We start from the raw sequence: 14,548 nt of genomic DNA on the forward strand, positions 1-14,548 counted from the left end.
AGTTTGGCAAGTCGGTTACGACATCTACTTTGTGCATGACACAAGTAATTTTTCCAACAATTATTTACAGACAGAATTTTTCACTTATAATTCACCGTATCCCAATCCCATTGGGTCAGAAGATTACATTCACTAAATTGACTGTGACTTTAAACAGCTTAGAAAATGAAGGCCTACCTTCAAACTCAGTGCCTCTTTGCTTGACATCATGGGCAAATCAAAAGAAATCAGCCAAGACCTCAGAATTTTTTTGTAGACCTCCACAAGTCTGGTTCATCCTTGGGGACAATTTCCAAACGCCTGAAGGTACCACGTTCATCTGTACAAACAATTGTACGCAAGTATAAACACCATGGGACCACGCAGCTGTCATACCGCTCAGGAAGGAGACGCTTCTGTCTCCTAGAGATTAACATACTTTGGTGCGCAAAGTGCAAATCAATCCCAGAACAACAGCAAAGGACCTTGTGAAGATGCTGGAGGAAACAGGTACAAAAGTATCTATATCCACAGTAAAACGAGTCCTATATCGACATAACCTGAAAGGCTGCTCAGCAAAGAAGAAGCCACTGCTCCAAAACCGCCATAAAAAAGCCAGACTACAGTTTGCAACTGCACATGGGGACAAAGATCGTACTTTTTGGAGAAATGTCCTCTGGTCTGATGAAACAAAATAGAACTGTTTGGTCATAATGACCAAAGTTATGTTTGGAGGAAAAATGGGGATGCTTGCATGCCGAAGAACACCATCCCAACCGTGAAGCACGGGGGTGGCAGCATCATGTTGTGGGGGTGCTTTGCTGCAGGAGGGACTGGTGCACTTCACAAAATAGATGGCATCATGAGGTAGGAAAATTGTGTGGATATATTGAAGCAACATCTCAAGACATCAGTCAGGAAGTTAAAGCTTGGTCGCAAATGGGTCTTCCAAATGGACAATGACACCAAGCATACTTCCAAAGTTGTGGCAAAATGACTTAAGGACATCAATGTCAAGGTATTGGAGTGGCCATCACAAAGCCCTGACCTCAATCCCATAGAACATTTGTGGGCAGAACTGAAAAAGCGTGTGAGAGCAAGGAGGCCTACACACCTGACTCAGTTATACCAGCTCTGTCAAGAGGAATGGGTCAAAATTCACCCAATTTATTGTGGGAAGCATGTGGAAGGCTACCTGAAACGTTTGACCCAAGTTAATCAATTGAAAGGCAATGCTACCAAATACTAATCGAATGTATGTAAACTTCTGACACACTGTGAATGTGATGAAAGAAATTAAAGCTGAAATAAATCAGTCTCTCTACTATTATTCTGACATTTCACATTCTTAAAATAAAGTGGTGATCCTAACTGACCTAAAACAGAATTTTTACTGGGATTAAATGTCAGGAATTGTGAAAAACTGAGTTTAAATGTATTTGGCTAAATTGTATGTAAACTTTCGACTTCAACTGTACATGCAAATATGTTAGTATTTATTCTGGGTGATGATTGGCATCTTACATAAGAAAAGCACAAAATAATGTACCAATTATCATATTTTATTAATTTCGCTCTTACATTGCCAGCATACTTTATGCACAGTAAAATAACCAGGTTGACATTTTCATCCAGCCCTTAATATTTACTTCTAAACACTGGTTTAGTGAAGATAATTACATTTTATCCAGTAATCTTGAGCCTTGAACTGTTTCCGTAAACATGAGGACAGGACGTCAGATCAACTACCAAAGCTTGAAGATGTCCTTATCTTACTGATCCATATTCAACTGACTGTGGATCAGTTGACAATCCCAAAGCCGCAAGAATAGGCAGGGCCAATCAATAGATACAAAATATTTAAAAAGTAGATGACTAGACCACAAAAAACAATAGGACTGCTTATCATTACGTACCACTAATTTCTACCAAAACCATATAGAGTTTGCCCAACTTCTTAAACCAACGCCATGTTAGCGGCTTTGAGCATTCCATTTGTATGACAAGTATTTTAATTATAGACATTCAGGAACTGTTTGATTATAAGGTGTCATGTAAATGCATCATAATGCCATAACTTCAATGTCCTAACTTTCTAAATACATGGCTCTGGTTTCTACCATTTAGTTGTTCTTTTGGCATGAGAATTATATCCAGGTTCAAATCTTGTGCTAAGATTTGGGTTGCTGAATTTCTTTCTAGTCTGACCAAGGCATTTGGCCATTCTACCAAACAGAAAACATGTTCAAAGTAAAACAACATTTCTTTCAATACACTAAATTAAAGTAGAAATTGTAGTTCATATTACACACTGAAATTACAACAAAGTGGTGGCAAATAAGACTTCTAGAAAGGACCACCAAAAACAGAGCTCACAATTCCACAAGATGGCCGACTTGCCTGAGATTGACAGAGCACATCACCTTATTATTTCAGAAACCCCACTATTGGAATGCAGCTTGATGGCTTTTTGTTGTGTGCTGAAAATGGTTAACCTCTATCATTTAAGGCACAAGGTAGGAATGACTTGACAGAGCTTGCCAAACGCAACCAGAGACAAATAACAAAGGTCAAACAAAATAATACAAATTAAGAACAGAAAGTCACAAAGTGCAAGACAGTGGCTCATCGTCCTTGGCCTAGCTGTGTGCAACTTAAGAAGACTGAGAATGTTGAGTGAAGGATAATGGGACGTCATCGAGCTGAGAGAGGTGGTACTTGGTTGGGCGGATACTGAGTGGAATGAACGGGGTGGACATTTCATCCTACATGCCCATCCGAATGCTCTGAATGATCTGGAAGATAGCTGTGGAGAGAGAATTCAAATGTCAAGAAAACAAATCTACACTGGAGTTCATTGACAAGGAATTTAGCTGAGTCAAAGAACCCCTCAGATGACGCTAGAAAACCCTGACCCAAAGTGAAGGTTTTTATTCACTTACAACAGCAGTCGTCATTGAAGCTCGGAACACTGTTGGGAACTTACCAGTATGTACTGCTGGAATAGTTTACCTTTTCTCATTTCTTTTAACTTGCCAGTGTGACTATATCCCTCCTTTCCTGCAAAGTATTAATTTATGTTTCCAAGGTGACTAATGTAATTGCTCTATTATGTTCTGCTGGAATCTCTGAAAGTGTTGCCAAACCCACTGACTACTAAAAGCCTGGACTGGGACAAATAGAGAGAGGGGAGGACAAGGGAGTAAAAGCCAAAATGTCAAATCAGACCACACAGAAACAGTACAAACATTCTGTCTGACCCAGGATAAATGACGAAAACAGACTCCCAACAGTTAGCAGGCGGAGTTCTTCGAACACTTATCAAAACTGGTCTTTCCCTAATATTAGCTGAGAGAGGCAACAAGCGCATTGATATTGCCTGTCAAAAAGCAAATATTGACAAAAAGATAGGTGTGCAGAGGCTGACAACCCTATGGCTGTGAGGAGATATAGTGGTCCTTCGTAGCTCAGTTGGTAGAGCATGGTGCTTGTAACGCCAGGGTAATGGATTCGATTCCAGAGACCACCCATACGTAAAATATATGCATGGATGACTGTAAGTCACTTTGGATAAAAGCGTCTGCTATATGGCATATATTAAAGAGCCTAACAAACCCCTAAAGGAGACCATTGCTTGGTTTGAATACGGTATGAAGGTCCTGCCTACTTCCTGGATCATGTCCCACACTGTTTTTCAATGGCCTTATTATAGCATCATGAAACCGTGACCATTTAAGATACTGTATATGTACAATTCTATTAGTATTTGTGGATTAATTTAATTCTACCCAATGCCTTTGAACATTTTAAATTACACAAAAATAAAATGTCATTGAAAAACCTCAATGAAAGGCATCAGGTAAATGTAAATGATTCCACAAATATGAATATAATCTTACATAGGAATTTGATGATATAGTCTTGAAGGCCATTAAAAAACTGAGTGGTCCATGATCCAGGAAGTAGGCGGGACAGTCATACTGTAGACGTGGGTGTATACTAGGAACCAAACAGAACCAAACAAGGAGGGACCTACCTGAATTTGTCCAATAGAAACACATTTTTGTTGCAAAAGATTTTCTGTTTGCTACAGTTTGGACTAATGATTACACCCCTGGTCTACTTCAAAGTAGACTGTTTGTGAGATAAGGTTATGAGATATGTTTTTTATTTCAACGTTATATTCAGCACCATAACAAGTCGTACAAGACATCACACCTGTGGGAATGTGAACACCTGCACACATTTGAGAGAGAAAACATGCTCATTTCAGATATGAAGAAAGAAGCAATGGGAGGACAATTTGCCCCAGCAGTACGATTTCACGTTCCAAATCTACACTTTTAGACGTCAAAGGTATAGATAGGTAAGCAATTTGGTTTCATCTGGCCTTATGACAAGCTCGGCAAAATGTTGGCTACACCTTTCCAATCCTTTCAGATCAACAAAAGTGTCTGGGATAAAGTATGGATCAATTTCAGAGTTCTGCTCATCATCACTGGGAAATTAGTAAAATAGTCAACAGAACTCACCTGATCCACACACAACAAAGATGAAGAGGGCCAACAGCCATGGTCCCACAGCCACCTTATCATCTTGAGGGTTTCTCTGTGAAACCAAATACAGTACACGTCATGCTACTGTACTAACATGGCAACGGTAAAACATGTATCATTCTCAAACCGGTAATCAGAAACATACAGCTGTTTAAATAGAATGTAAACAACTTTGTATGATGTTACATTTCATGGATACTATCGCAACAGCTGACTAAAGATTGAAAGCTTGAGCTGGGCAACTTGGCAATTTGCATATACTACGGGCAAAGCGTGAATGTTGACAAAAACTAAACAAAAACAACTAGCAAACAATCAGAAAATTAAGCATTTGCTAGTTACTCATTTTAAGTAACATATTGCTTAACCCGTTTGCAAATCAAAATAAAATGGTTCAAATGTTACCGTAGATTTGGCTACGTTGCCTCTTTGCGTGATATTCTTGCTGTGTTTTTCGTTGGCCATACGAATCCTCTGTTTGGCGACCATCTTCCAAATAAGTAGGTTATGAATTATTTTACAAAAATGTGGAATGTTAGTTATATTGTTAATCTGGCTCACTTGTATGCAGCTGGCACTCGTCTACTCTACAGTACAAAATGTTTCAAAAGGGAGAATAAAAGCAGGGCAAATGTCTACGTATGCAAAGTCTTAAGCCCGCCCACACAGGAAGACCGCATTTCGAACGTGCAATGTATATTTGCTATATCTTTCCGCCGCTCACTGTGTGGCGATATAGTTCTTCCCACTTGGATCATTACAAACGATCGCTTACCATATTATTGCATTTGCTAGTGTAGTTTCACAATTATAGTGCTTCAGCTCTTTCGACTTTGATATATGTAGTAAATGCAAACCTAATGCACTTGACTTCGATGGCTGCATTGACAGAGAGAGACATGTTCATTTCAAATCCATTTCAGTAGTTTTTTTAATTCATTTCAGTAGTGTCTTAATTTTTGTATATGGGAACATGTTTGGGTAACAATGGTTACCCAAACAAACAATGGTCAGAATGTACTCAAGCGGCAGAGTCGATATTCGCGTTTATAAACCCAGGGTCGTTACAGTACTAATATTTCCAATCCACAGTTAGATGACAGGCAAGGCACTGCACTTGGTTGTGTGCTGTAAGATAATTCAATATTACAATTTACATATTTTTTGTTGTTGATAATTCAATTGTACAGGTAAACGGTCAACTACTCATTGAACGCTCGTTGCGCATCAATTTTAAAGTGTTTGTTCTTGTGATGCGGTCTTTAATGATGACGTGTATCTATTTACCTATGCCAAAGAGTTTTATAACTAAACCAAGATAGACCACAGCTTGTCATTTCAATTGGCTGCAAATAAGTCATAGGGGCAGAACACGCAAAAGCTAGCGAGATCCCATTGGCGTGTGCTAATATATTTCCGTTAAGGAACGCCTACTCTGAGTAAACAACGGCATTTAAAAAAAAACTTTTGCAAATGGTAAAGTATACAACATTCTAAACAGGCTTTCTCTGTTTGAGCAACGCTCTTTTTTATTTAACCTTTATTTAACTAGGCATGTCAGTTAAGAAAAAAATATTATTTAAAAATAAGGTCTACCCCCTAACCTGGACGACGCTGGACCAATTGTGCGCCGCCCTATGGGACTCCCGATCACGACCGGTTGTGATACAGCCCGTGATCGAACCAGGGTCTATAGTTTTTTTTTTTTTTTTCACCTTTATTTAACCAGGTAGGCTAGTTGAGAACAAGTTCTCATTTGCAACTGCGACCTGGCCAAGATAAAGCATAGCAGTGTGAACAGACAACACAGAGTTACACATGGAGTAAACAATTAACAAGTCAATAACACAGTAGAAAAAAAGGGGGAGTCTATATACAATGTGTGCAAAAGGCATGAGGAGGTAGGCGAATAATTACAATTTTGCAGATTAACACTGGAGTGATAAATGATCAGATGGTCATGTACAGGTAGAGATATTGGTGTGCAAAAGAGCAGAAAAGTAAATAAATAAAAACAGTGTGGGGATGAGGTAGGTGAAAATGGGTGAAGCCTCGAGCACCGAGATGCAGTGCCTTAGACCGCTGCGACACTCAGGAGCCTTAAAATTGGCTAGTTAACGTGTTTTTTGTAAGTGCTTAATTTTTCACTGAACTGTGACGTTTCACTTAACTCAATTTCTCGGGCAATATGCTGCGTTCATACTAGTCGGAACTCTGACATGTCTGACTTGCTAACTGGTTGCAGTTATATTACGTGCCGCGTTCAATCAGTTAGCAGGTCGGAAATGTAAGTATTTCCGAATTCCGTCTAGAACGTGAACCTGGCAATTGTTTCACAAAGCAGATTGGGGGACGGGAGCACCGGACTGATGCAGTAGTGAAGAAATCGTAGCAGAATGGCGGAGAGGTGGCTACCTTTTTCGATCATATTTCTAGGAGTTCTCTCCTTGTATTGTGCTGCGTCGGCTGATAACAGCGGCATTAAGAAGATGAAGATGCAATTTGCAACAGGGCCACTTCTTAAATTCCAAATCTGGTAAAGGAGTACAATACATTTTGAGTAGACCTCTGTTGTTCAGTTAGCATTAGCTACTTGCCTGTGTGTGTCTAAACCGAATTTGCATTTCCTGTCTCGGAACAAGAATCGTTATAATTTCCATGTAATCGAATTGACTGTCAAACTGGTGTAGCGTCCCATATTTTTGTTCAAAACATTATCTAACCTATTTTTCTTGAATTAATTATTTAGCTAGGAGTAACGAGCTAACGAATTAGCTACGGCAGTGCAAAACTACTGTAGTTAGCTAGTTACCTAATAGGATTTAATTTACTAATTCTGCTCAGGAAGTTGGGTGGGTGCAGTCAAATAACCTTATTCAGCGCAGTATTTTTGGTTAGCTAACAACATCCACATGTTTATGTAGCTAAATGACAACCGTGTTTTGTCTGTTGTTAATTAATCATCTGTAGGTGAGAGTTTGAAAAAAAAAAACATCTAGTTAGTTACTCCCACTGTCAAATCGTTAATCCTGTGATTTGCATACCCTTGTAGGCAATAACTGTTGGATTCATTTATACCATATCAAGAGCATGGTATTAACTCAAACCAAGGGAGATTTGTGTTTGGAATGTGAAATGGTTATGTTCAGTAGTTTAATGATGCATTTGTGCAATAGAGTAACCGTGTGCCATACAATGTCACCACATGCTTTACTGGCAACACACCAGTATTAGCATGGAAGTCGCAACAACCAATCAAAGATGACTTTAGTTTGTGTATATGTTTGGTTGTGACCAAGTGTATCTAGCCTTGCCTCTGAGGACTGTGTGTTATTCTGAGTGCCCCACTGTCTGTTCCCCTGACTCTGGCCCTGTTTGACTCTCTCTCAGCATCTCCTGAGGGTACAAGAAGGTGTTTGAGGAGTACATGCAGGTCTTGTACCAGCGGTACCCAGACATCCGCATTGAGGGAGAGAACTACCTTCCTCTACCCCTCTACCGGTAAATTACACTCAATGATGTATATAAACCCTGGATTGCTGATGTTATGTATTGGCCATTGAGAGGCTTTGAAGCCATCGGTCGGCCATATTGGCACTCCCCAGTAGGAGCAGTCCTCCATAGGAATTAATGGAATTCTATAGTATTTCAGTTCAATGTTTCAAGAACAAAATTACATGTATTTACATATTTGTGTTGTTGTGGGGACCATTACATTAGTCATCTCAAAAAATTCTACTTTAATTGACATGTTTTTACCTTTTATTTTTATGTTTAGCTTACAATGTAATAATGCATAATGTCATTACAATATGCATTGAGTTGTCTATAATAATGTAGACATTAATACATTAATTTCTATAGGAGTGCTAAGATGGAGGTACAGTGGCTTCAACACAGCGCTCCCTATCAGACATCTAGTGTATATCAAAAGAACTGGTTACACTGTGTGCCACCATACCATGGAAACACTTGACACTTAAATTTGAAGCGTATTGCAATGTATTCTTCCATGTGTGGTTGTTAACAACAAATTGACCCTCAGGTCTTCATCTGTTCTGGGCCTAAGGGCTAACACACTACATACTGCCGGGTGCAAAACCCTTTTCTTTGTTGACGATTTACACCTTGATATCTGCCACTGTGTTCTACCCTCTCTCTGGAAGTTGACATCTTGTTTGCTGTCCTCAGACATGTTGCTTCCTTCCTGTCCATGTTCAAGCTGGCACTGATCGGACTGATCATCATCGGCAAGGACCCTTTTGCACTCTGCCGTATGCAAGCCCCAGGCATCTGGGTCTGGGGACAGGAGAATAAGGTGAGACTCTCTTAGGTAAAAAAATACTACATGACACTTGGTGTTAGCATCACAGGCATACCGTATGTTATTGTATAACAATACTCTGCAGTTTAAGTATAGCCATGTTGATATGTGTTTATTTAACTAATTTCTTAAGAGATACATTGAAAATGTAAGAGTAGTCATAGGCAAGTCACTACTGAGTAGTGACTACTGAGAGATACACACACACTCTCATACCTTACCCATGGGAGTTCATAACAACTGTTTGTTGTTTTACCTGGCTATGAACCTGGATCTCCACGGTAACATGAGCCAGTGGCGCTGAAGTAGAGTGCACGCAGTATTGAAATCCCATCCATATATACAGTGAGCTCCAACAGTAGAGCGAGAAAGTTAGACGCACAAATATCCTCCCCCCAAGACATGCTAACCTCTCACCAGGGGTGGGGGGGGGGTTGTGATATTTATGATCAACATTCTCACTAATTATTCATGATTCATTCAGGATTATCTGTAATCATGGCAGCATCCACATTAATGGAGAAGTGTTTTGAAAACATTCTATTCTTATTTACAATTAAATTTACTCCAAAATGACATTTCTATTGGGCACAAAATAATCTGAAACACAACCAAAACAAACAGCAAATGCATCCAACACGTTTATAGAATAACAATCTTGATGTAATCATTGCGTTCTAGGAATATGGGATGAAAATAATAACCTTTTTACTACTTTAATACATAAGTGAATTTTACCCAATACTTTTGGTACCCTAAAATGGGGGGTTCACCTGATATGGATGAAAATACCCTCAAATGAAAGCTTTAACCTCATTGTCATTATACCATTTCAAATCCAAAGTGCTGGAGTACAGAGCCGAAACAACAGTCCCAATAGTTTTGGTGCTTACAATATATGCAAAACACACTGTGGGCAAATAAGAATGTACTTGGGTTATGTAAGCAGTAACACGGGAGCACTATATTACTCTTGTGTGTTCCTCTGCCTACCCCTACAACATGTTGCTGTTTTATCCTTGAGCTGGGGTACACAGGCTATGGAACAATTTGAGATTGTTATCTATACTTATATACATGTTACATACAAACTTTCTAACTCAAATTGACAACCAGTGAACTTTGCCCCAGTAATCTCAAATCCTGATGTGGAGACATCATTTATCTACGTGTCATGTTAGACACCAGAGAAGATGTAATCCATGGCAAAACACTCATCGATTGGTGTTGATATTGAGTTTCTGTTTGTCTCTTTCAGATTTATGCCTGCATGATGGTGTTCTTCTTCAGCAACATGATTGAAAACCAGTGTATGTCAACAGGAGCGTTTGAAATCACGTTAAACGGTAAGGCTCACTTTGCCACATTACTTGTTTGCATGAGTATTCACAAATCCTCCACGGACCTTTCATCATTGTAAAACATCACACAGAAAAGAGTGCGGAGAGTTGATGTCTTTGTACCTACCTGGGCAGATGTGCCAGTGTGGTCCAAGCTGGAGTCAGGTCACCTGCCCTCCATGCAGCAGCTGGTCCAGATCCTGGAGAATGAGATGAAGATGAATGTACCCATGGACACACTCCCCCACCACCGCTCCTAACCCTGTCTCATCCCCCCCGGATGGAGCCATAGACCCCTCCACGTACGGAACCCTCCTCCACGTCTTCTATCCACCTCAGTCTGCACAGTGGAAAGAACCACCATCTCTCACACACACACACACACAATATCTCAGACTTATTTACAATGTGGTATGGTGTTTGTGCGCTTAAATGTTCTATTCACTTGACCATAGTTGTCAGTTTAGGAATACTGAACCTACTCAACCTTCCATCAAAAGTTAGGGCGTCATTTTTTGACAGAACTTCAAGGACTTTTGGATGCGCTTGATGTACTCACTTTTGTCTCTTTCCTCTGCAGGTTTGAGGTGGGTTTCTCAATGGACTGTGAGGTGATGTTAATGAAGGTCTGCGCTGAAGGCAGGAAGACTGCTAGCTCAGACTGGATGTCCCCATTGCTCCTCACCACGCCCCTTTGACGCCCACCCCTCATGCTGGCTTGGGATCTATGGCAACCGCAACAGCCATTTTCTTGTACTATTACTACTGCAGATCATTCATCTTGTTGCAATAAACATTCCGTTTGGTCTCTTATGCTCACATAGATCCATTTAAGCGCAACAATATTGATGTGAATGGTCAGATATTAGAGATTAATATAGATTTACCCCCCCCCCCCTCCTCCTTCCAGATCACAGGTCTTTAATTAGCCACACATCGATCCATGTGAGTTAGGCATGACCATAGGCAGCGTGTCCATAAGGCCAAAATGATATAGCCTAATTAGCCTTTTCCTGTCTATACAAAAATAAATAAAATCATTTCAAATGGGCTACTAAAGTATGATTTGCCCATAGAGGGTCATAAGCATTGCCTGCAGTCGGAAGGAAAGGCAGCACACGGCATACACCAAATGCATGATTGTTTAGTTGTGACTGTCATTGAAAAGCAAAGGCCCAGCCAGGCATTTCACAATGTTTCAAAATACAACCGAAGAAAACCTAGTTTGAGAAGTAAACCTTTATTGCTGTCAGGAGAAAACAATGAAAAGACTAATCTGACTATAACAATTATCAACTTGATTGAGCTAGTGGACATCTTGACAGTGGCGTGAGTAAAATAAAACGTTTAAGAGTTCATTTCCTCCAATTCTACACATTTTGCTGTGGGGCAGAGAGGAAGATTAGCTGTTTTACAATTATTCCAATCAAAAAATATATATATTTTTGCCATAGGGAGGAGAGAAATGCTTGCAGTTTAATATATGAATGAGACTAACAAAACAACAGTGGCTGGTAATTTGACCATAACAAGTTGACCGCTAAATTAATTTAGCAATCCCCCCCAAAAATGCTGATGTAAAACCAAATTTCGAAATTGCTCCTTGTGCATTCTACTATTCCGAGGGCCGCCAGTTGCCCTGTCCGAAGCCTACTGTACGCTATACATGCTCAGCATTACATCCAACAGGTATTGAGTTATATTATTAGCCTAAATTATGACAATACAATCTACTCATCACATTACGAATAGTAGGCTTGCATAAGTGCAAATGCGATGATGCATGGAATGCTTTATTATGAAGGTGCATTTTTATGTTGAAAATTTGCTTGCCCAAACTTAACTCACACGCCTCATAGTCATGACGTTTTGCTATTGAGCCATTATTTATATTATAACCATTGTTAGTGAACTACACGGAAAACATTTTACATCATCTGATCATGAGCATTTGAATAACATTTAAAATAGCATTTCAGAATGATTGTAATTTGTATATTTCTTTGCATAGCTGGAAGTGTAGCTAAGAAGATTAATCATTTGTCTGTCTAATGGTGAAAGAGTTGGGTGAGCTCGGACAAGGTCAACTGGTTTCGGTTGTTGGTATGACAATAAGTAAATTATTTTCTAAAGTGACTAGGCGGATGAGGTCAAGAGAAAAACCACACCAGCTGTTTTTCAAAGGTTACGTGCACAGATAAATCCAGGAAGGGATACATTTTTGTAAGAAACAGGATCACAGTTTCATCCTAAAGTTATTTGTAAATGCAGGAGACCGAAGACTTCGCAGATGTAAAGTGTATTGGAAATGTATTGATTTAGAATTTGCACCCTTCAGTACTTATGGAGGACTACAATGGATATAAATTATATTCAAGGTACACAATATAAACTACCGTTCAAAAGTTTGGGGTCACTTAGAAGTGTCCTTGTTTTTGAGAGAAAAGCACATTTTTTGTCCATTAAAATAACATGAAATTGATCAGAAACACAATGTTGACATTTTTAATGTTGTAAATGATTATTATATATTCCATTATATTATATTCCATATGTTCCATTAAAAATCAGCTGTTTCCAGCTACAACAGTCATTTACAACATTAACCATGTCTACACTGTATTTCTGATCAATTTTATGTTATTTTAATGGAAAAAAAGGTGCTTTTCTTTCAATAACAAGGACATTTCTAAGTGACCCCAAACTTTGGAACGGTAGTGTATGAAAGTATATACAAACTTTTTTGACTCATCTCATACACTGTAACTACTGTGTATCTTTCCTGTTGTCTAGTCACTTTATTCCTAGTTATATGTACATACACTATATATACAAAAGTATGTGGAAAACCCTTCAAATTAGTGGATCGGCTATTTCAGCCAAACCCGTTACTGACAAGTGTATAAAATATAGCACACCGCCATGCAATCTCCACAGACAAACATTGGCAGTAGAATGGCCTTACTGAAGAGCTCAGTGACTTTCAACGTGGCACCATCATAGGATGCCAACTTTCCAACAAGTCAGTTTAGAATGACATTGTAGATGATTCTGTGCTTCCAACTTTGTGGCAACAGTTTGGGGAAGTCCTTTTCCTGTTTCAGCATGACAATGTCCCCGTGCATGAAGCGAGTTCCATACAGAAGTGGTTTGTTGAGATCGGTGTGGAAGAAATTGACTGGCCTGCACAGAGCCCTCACCTCAACCACATTGAACACCGTTGCAATGAATTGGAATGCAGACTGCGAGCCAGGCCTAATCGCCCAACATCGGTGCCCGACCTCACCAAATGCTCTGAATGGAAGCAAGTCTCCAAAGCATTGTTTTAACATCTAGTAGAAAGCCTTCCCAGAAGAGTGGAGGCTGTTATAGCAGAAAAGGGGGGACCAACTCCATATTAATGTCCATGATTTTGGAATGAGATATTCAATGAGCAGGTGTCCCCATACGTGAGGATAATGTATCAACATCCAGACAGACCCAGGGCTCTCTGGTTTTAGTCCCTCAGCCATCTCTAACGACTCCTCCTTCTGCTCTAGCTCAAAAGTTCTGAGCATTTCCTATATCAAATACAATTATTCTAATCTTACAATAAAGCATGAAATGAATGATTTCTAATCTAATGCAGTACTTTGCAAGGCCTGTTTGTGGAACAGCCTACTCTTAACACACCATTGGCAATGTTCCAATACCATCTAATAAACTGATTTCCTAGCTAATCACTGACAGTTGAAATGGCTGGAATAATCTTTGCAGTAACACTTTCAGTTCCGGCCCCTGGATTCTTTCTGACCATGTGATTTGACCAGGAAAAACTCTGGGTTCTAGGCAGCAGTAATTGTACTCTATCACAAGGACTTAGAGTTCTTCAGGATGCGTCTTTGACCCGCTCAAATTAAACGAGCGTCGGTGAACCGATGGGGATTTTATCTCGAAGTCCTGGCCCATGTCCTGTAGTGTACACCCGGCTTTATGCGGAGACGTCAGGAGTCAATTCCGAGAAATGCGTGGAAAGCCACACTTAACAAATCCCTTTAATGAGAGAATTCCGTTAGAGTGTTCCACAACTGAAGCTTCTGTACTGTTCAGCTATTAACAATGTAAATAGTCTAAACGAAATAACTAAGTGTGTTGCATGGTAAGATGCCCCTTCCCATCATTCTTCTTCACACCAAAAGCTATCAAATACTGAAAAAATGTATGAATGCAACATGCAATAATTTCAAAGATTTTACAGAGTTACACTTCATATAAGGAAATCAGTCAACTGAAATAAATTCATTAGGACCTAATCTATAGATTTCGCACGACTGGGAATACATATCTGTTGGTCAGATACCTTAAAGAAA

General features: G+C 39.5%; 2 protein-coding genes across 3 annotated transcripts; one reads left to right on the forward strand and one right to left on the reverse strand.

Moving 5' to 3' along the window:
* Positions 1-1,525: 1,525 nt before the first annotated feature.
* On the reverse strand, positions 1,526-5,206 carry LOC118394521 (stress-associated endoplasmic reticulum protein 1). Its single transcript, XM_035787761.2, has 3 exons — positions 4,941-5,206; positions 4,512-4,587; positions 1,526-2,785 (listed from the first exon to the last, which is right to left on the reverse strand). The coding sequence occupies exons 1-3, from the start codon at positions 5,022-5,024 to the stop codon at positions 2,745-2,747; spliced, it is 201 nt and encodes a 66-aa protein (XP_035643654.1). The 5' UTR covers positions 5,025-5,206; the 3' UTR covers positions 1,526-2,744.
* A 1,568-nt stretch (positions 5,207-6,774) lies between these two features.
* LOC118394522 (thioredoxin reductase-like selenoprotein T1a) lies at positions 6,775-11,012 on the forward strand. Of its 2 annotated transcripts, XM_035787762.2 has the most exons (6): positions 6,800-7,071; positions 7,926-8,036; positions 8,727-8,853; positions 10,118-10,205; positions 10,335-10,501; positions 10,780-11,012. In XM_035787762.2, exons 1-5 carry the CDS (start codon positions 6,932-6,934, stop codon positions 10,457-10,459), a joined length of 591 nt encoding a protein of 196 aa, XP_035643655.1. In that variant the 5' UTR covers positions 6,800-6,931; the 3' UTR covers positions 10,460-10,501; positions 10,780-11,012. The 2 variants fall into 2 exon arrangements, with proteins under 2 accessions (XP_035643656.1, XP_035643655.1); XM_035787763.2 differs by lacking the exon at positions 10,780-11,012 and having other exon boundaries at positions 6,775-7,071; positions 10,292-10,437.
* The last annotated feature ends 3,536 nt before the right edge of the window (positions 11,013-14,548 follow it).

The sequence above is a fragment of the Oncorhynchus keta genome, chromosome 15, assembly GCF_023373465.1.
Source record: "Oncorhynchus keta strain PuntledgeMale-10-30-2019 chromosome 15, Oket_V2, whole genome shotgun sequence".
In the NCBI taxonomy this organism is placed as follows: domain Eukaryota; kingdom Metazoa; phylum Chordata; class Actinopteri; order Salmoniformes; family Salmonidae; genus Oncorhynchus; species Oncorhynchus keta.

Excerpts from the sequence above, each read along its gene's own strand:
- LOC118394521 (XM_035787761.2), bottom strand. The coding sequence starts at position 5,024 with ATGGTCGCCAAACAGAGGATTCGTATGGCCAACGAAAAACACAGCAAG. Across the intron at positions 4,588-4,940 it reads GCAACGTAGCCAAATCTACG|AGAAACCCTCAAGATGATAA; the intron begins GTAACATTTGAA and ends TTGGTTTCACAG. Across the intron at positions 2,786-4,511 it reads CTTTGTTGTGTGTGGATCAG|CTATCTTCCAGATCATTCAG; the intron begins GTGAGTTCTGTT and ends CTCTCTCCACAG.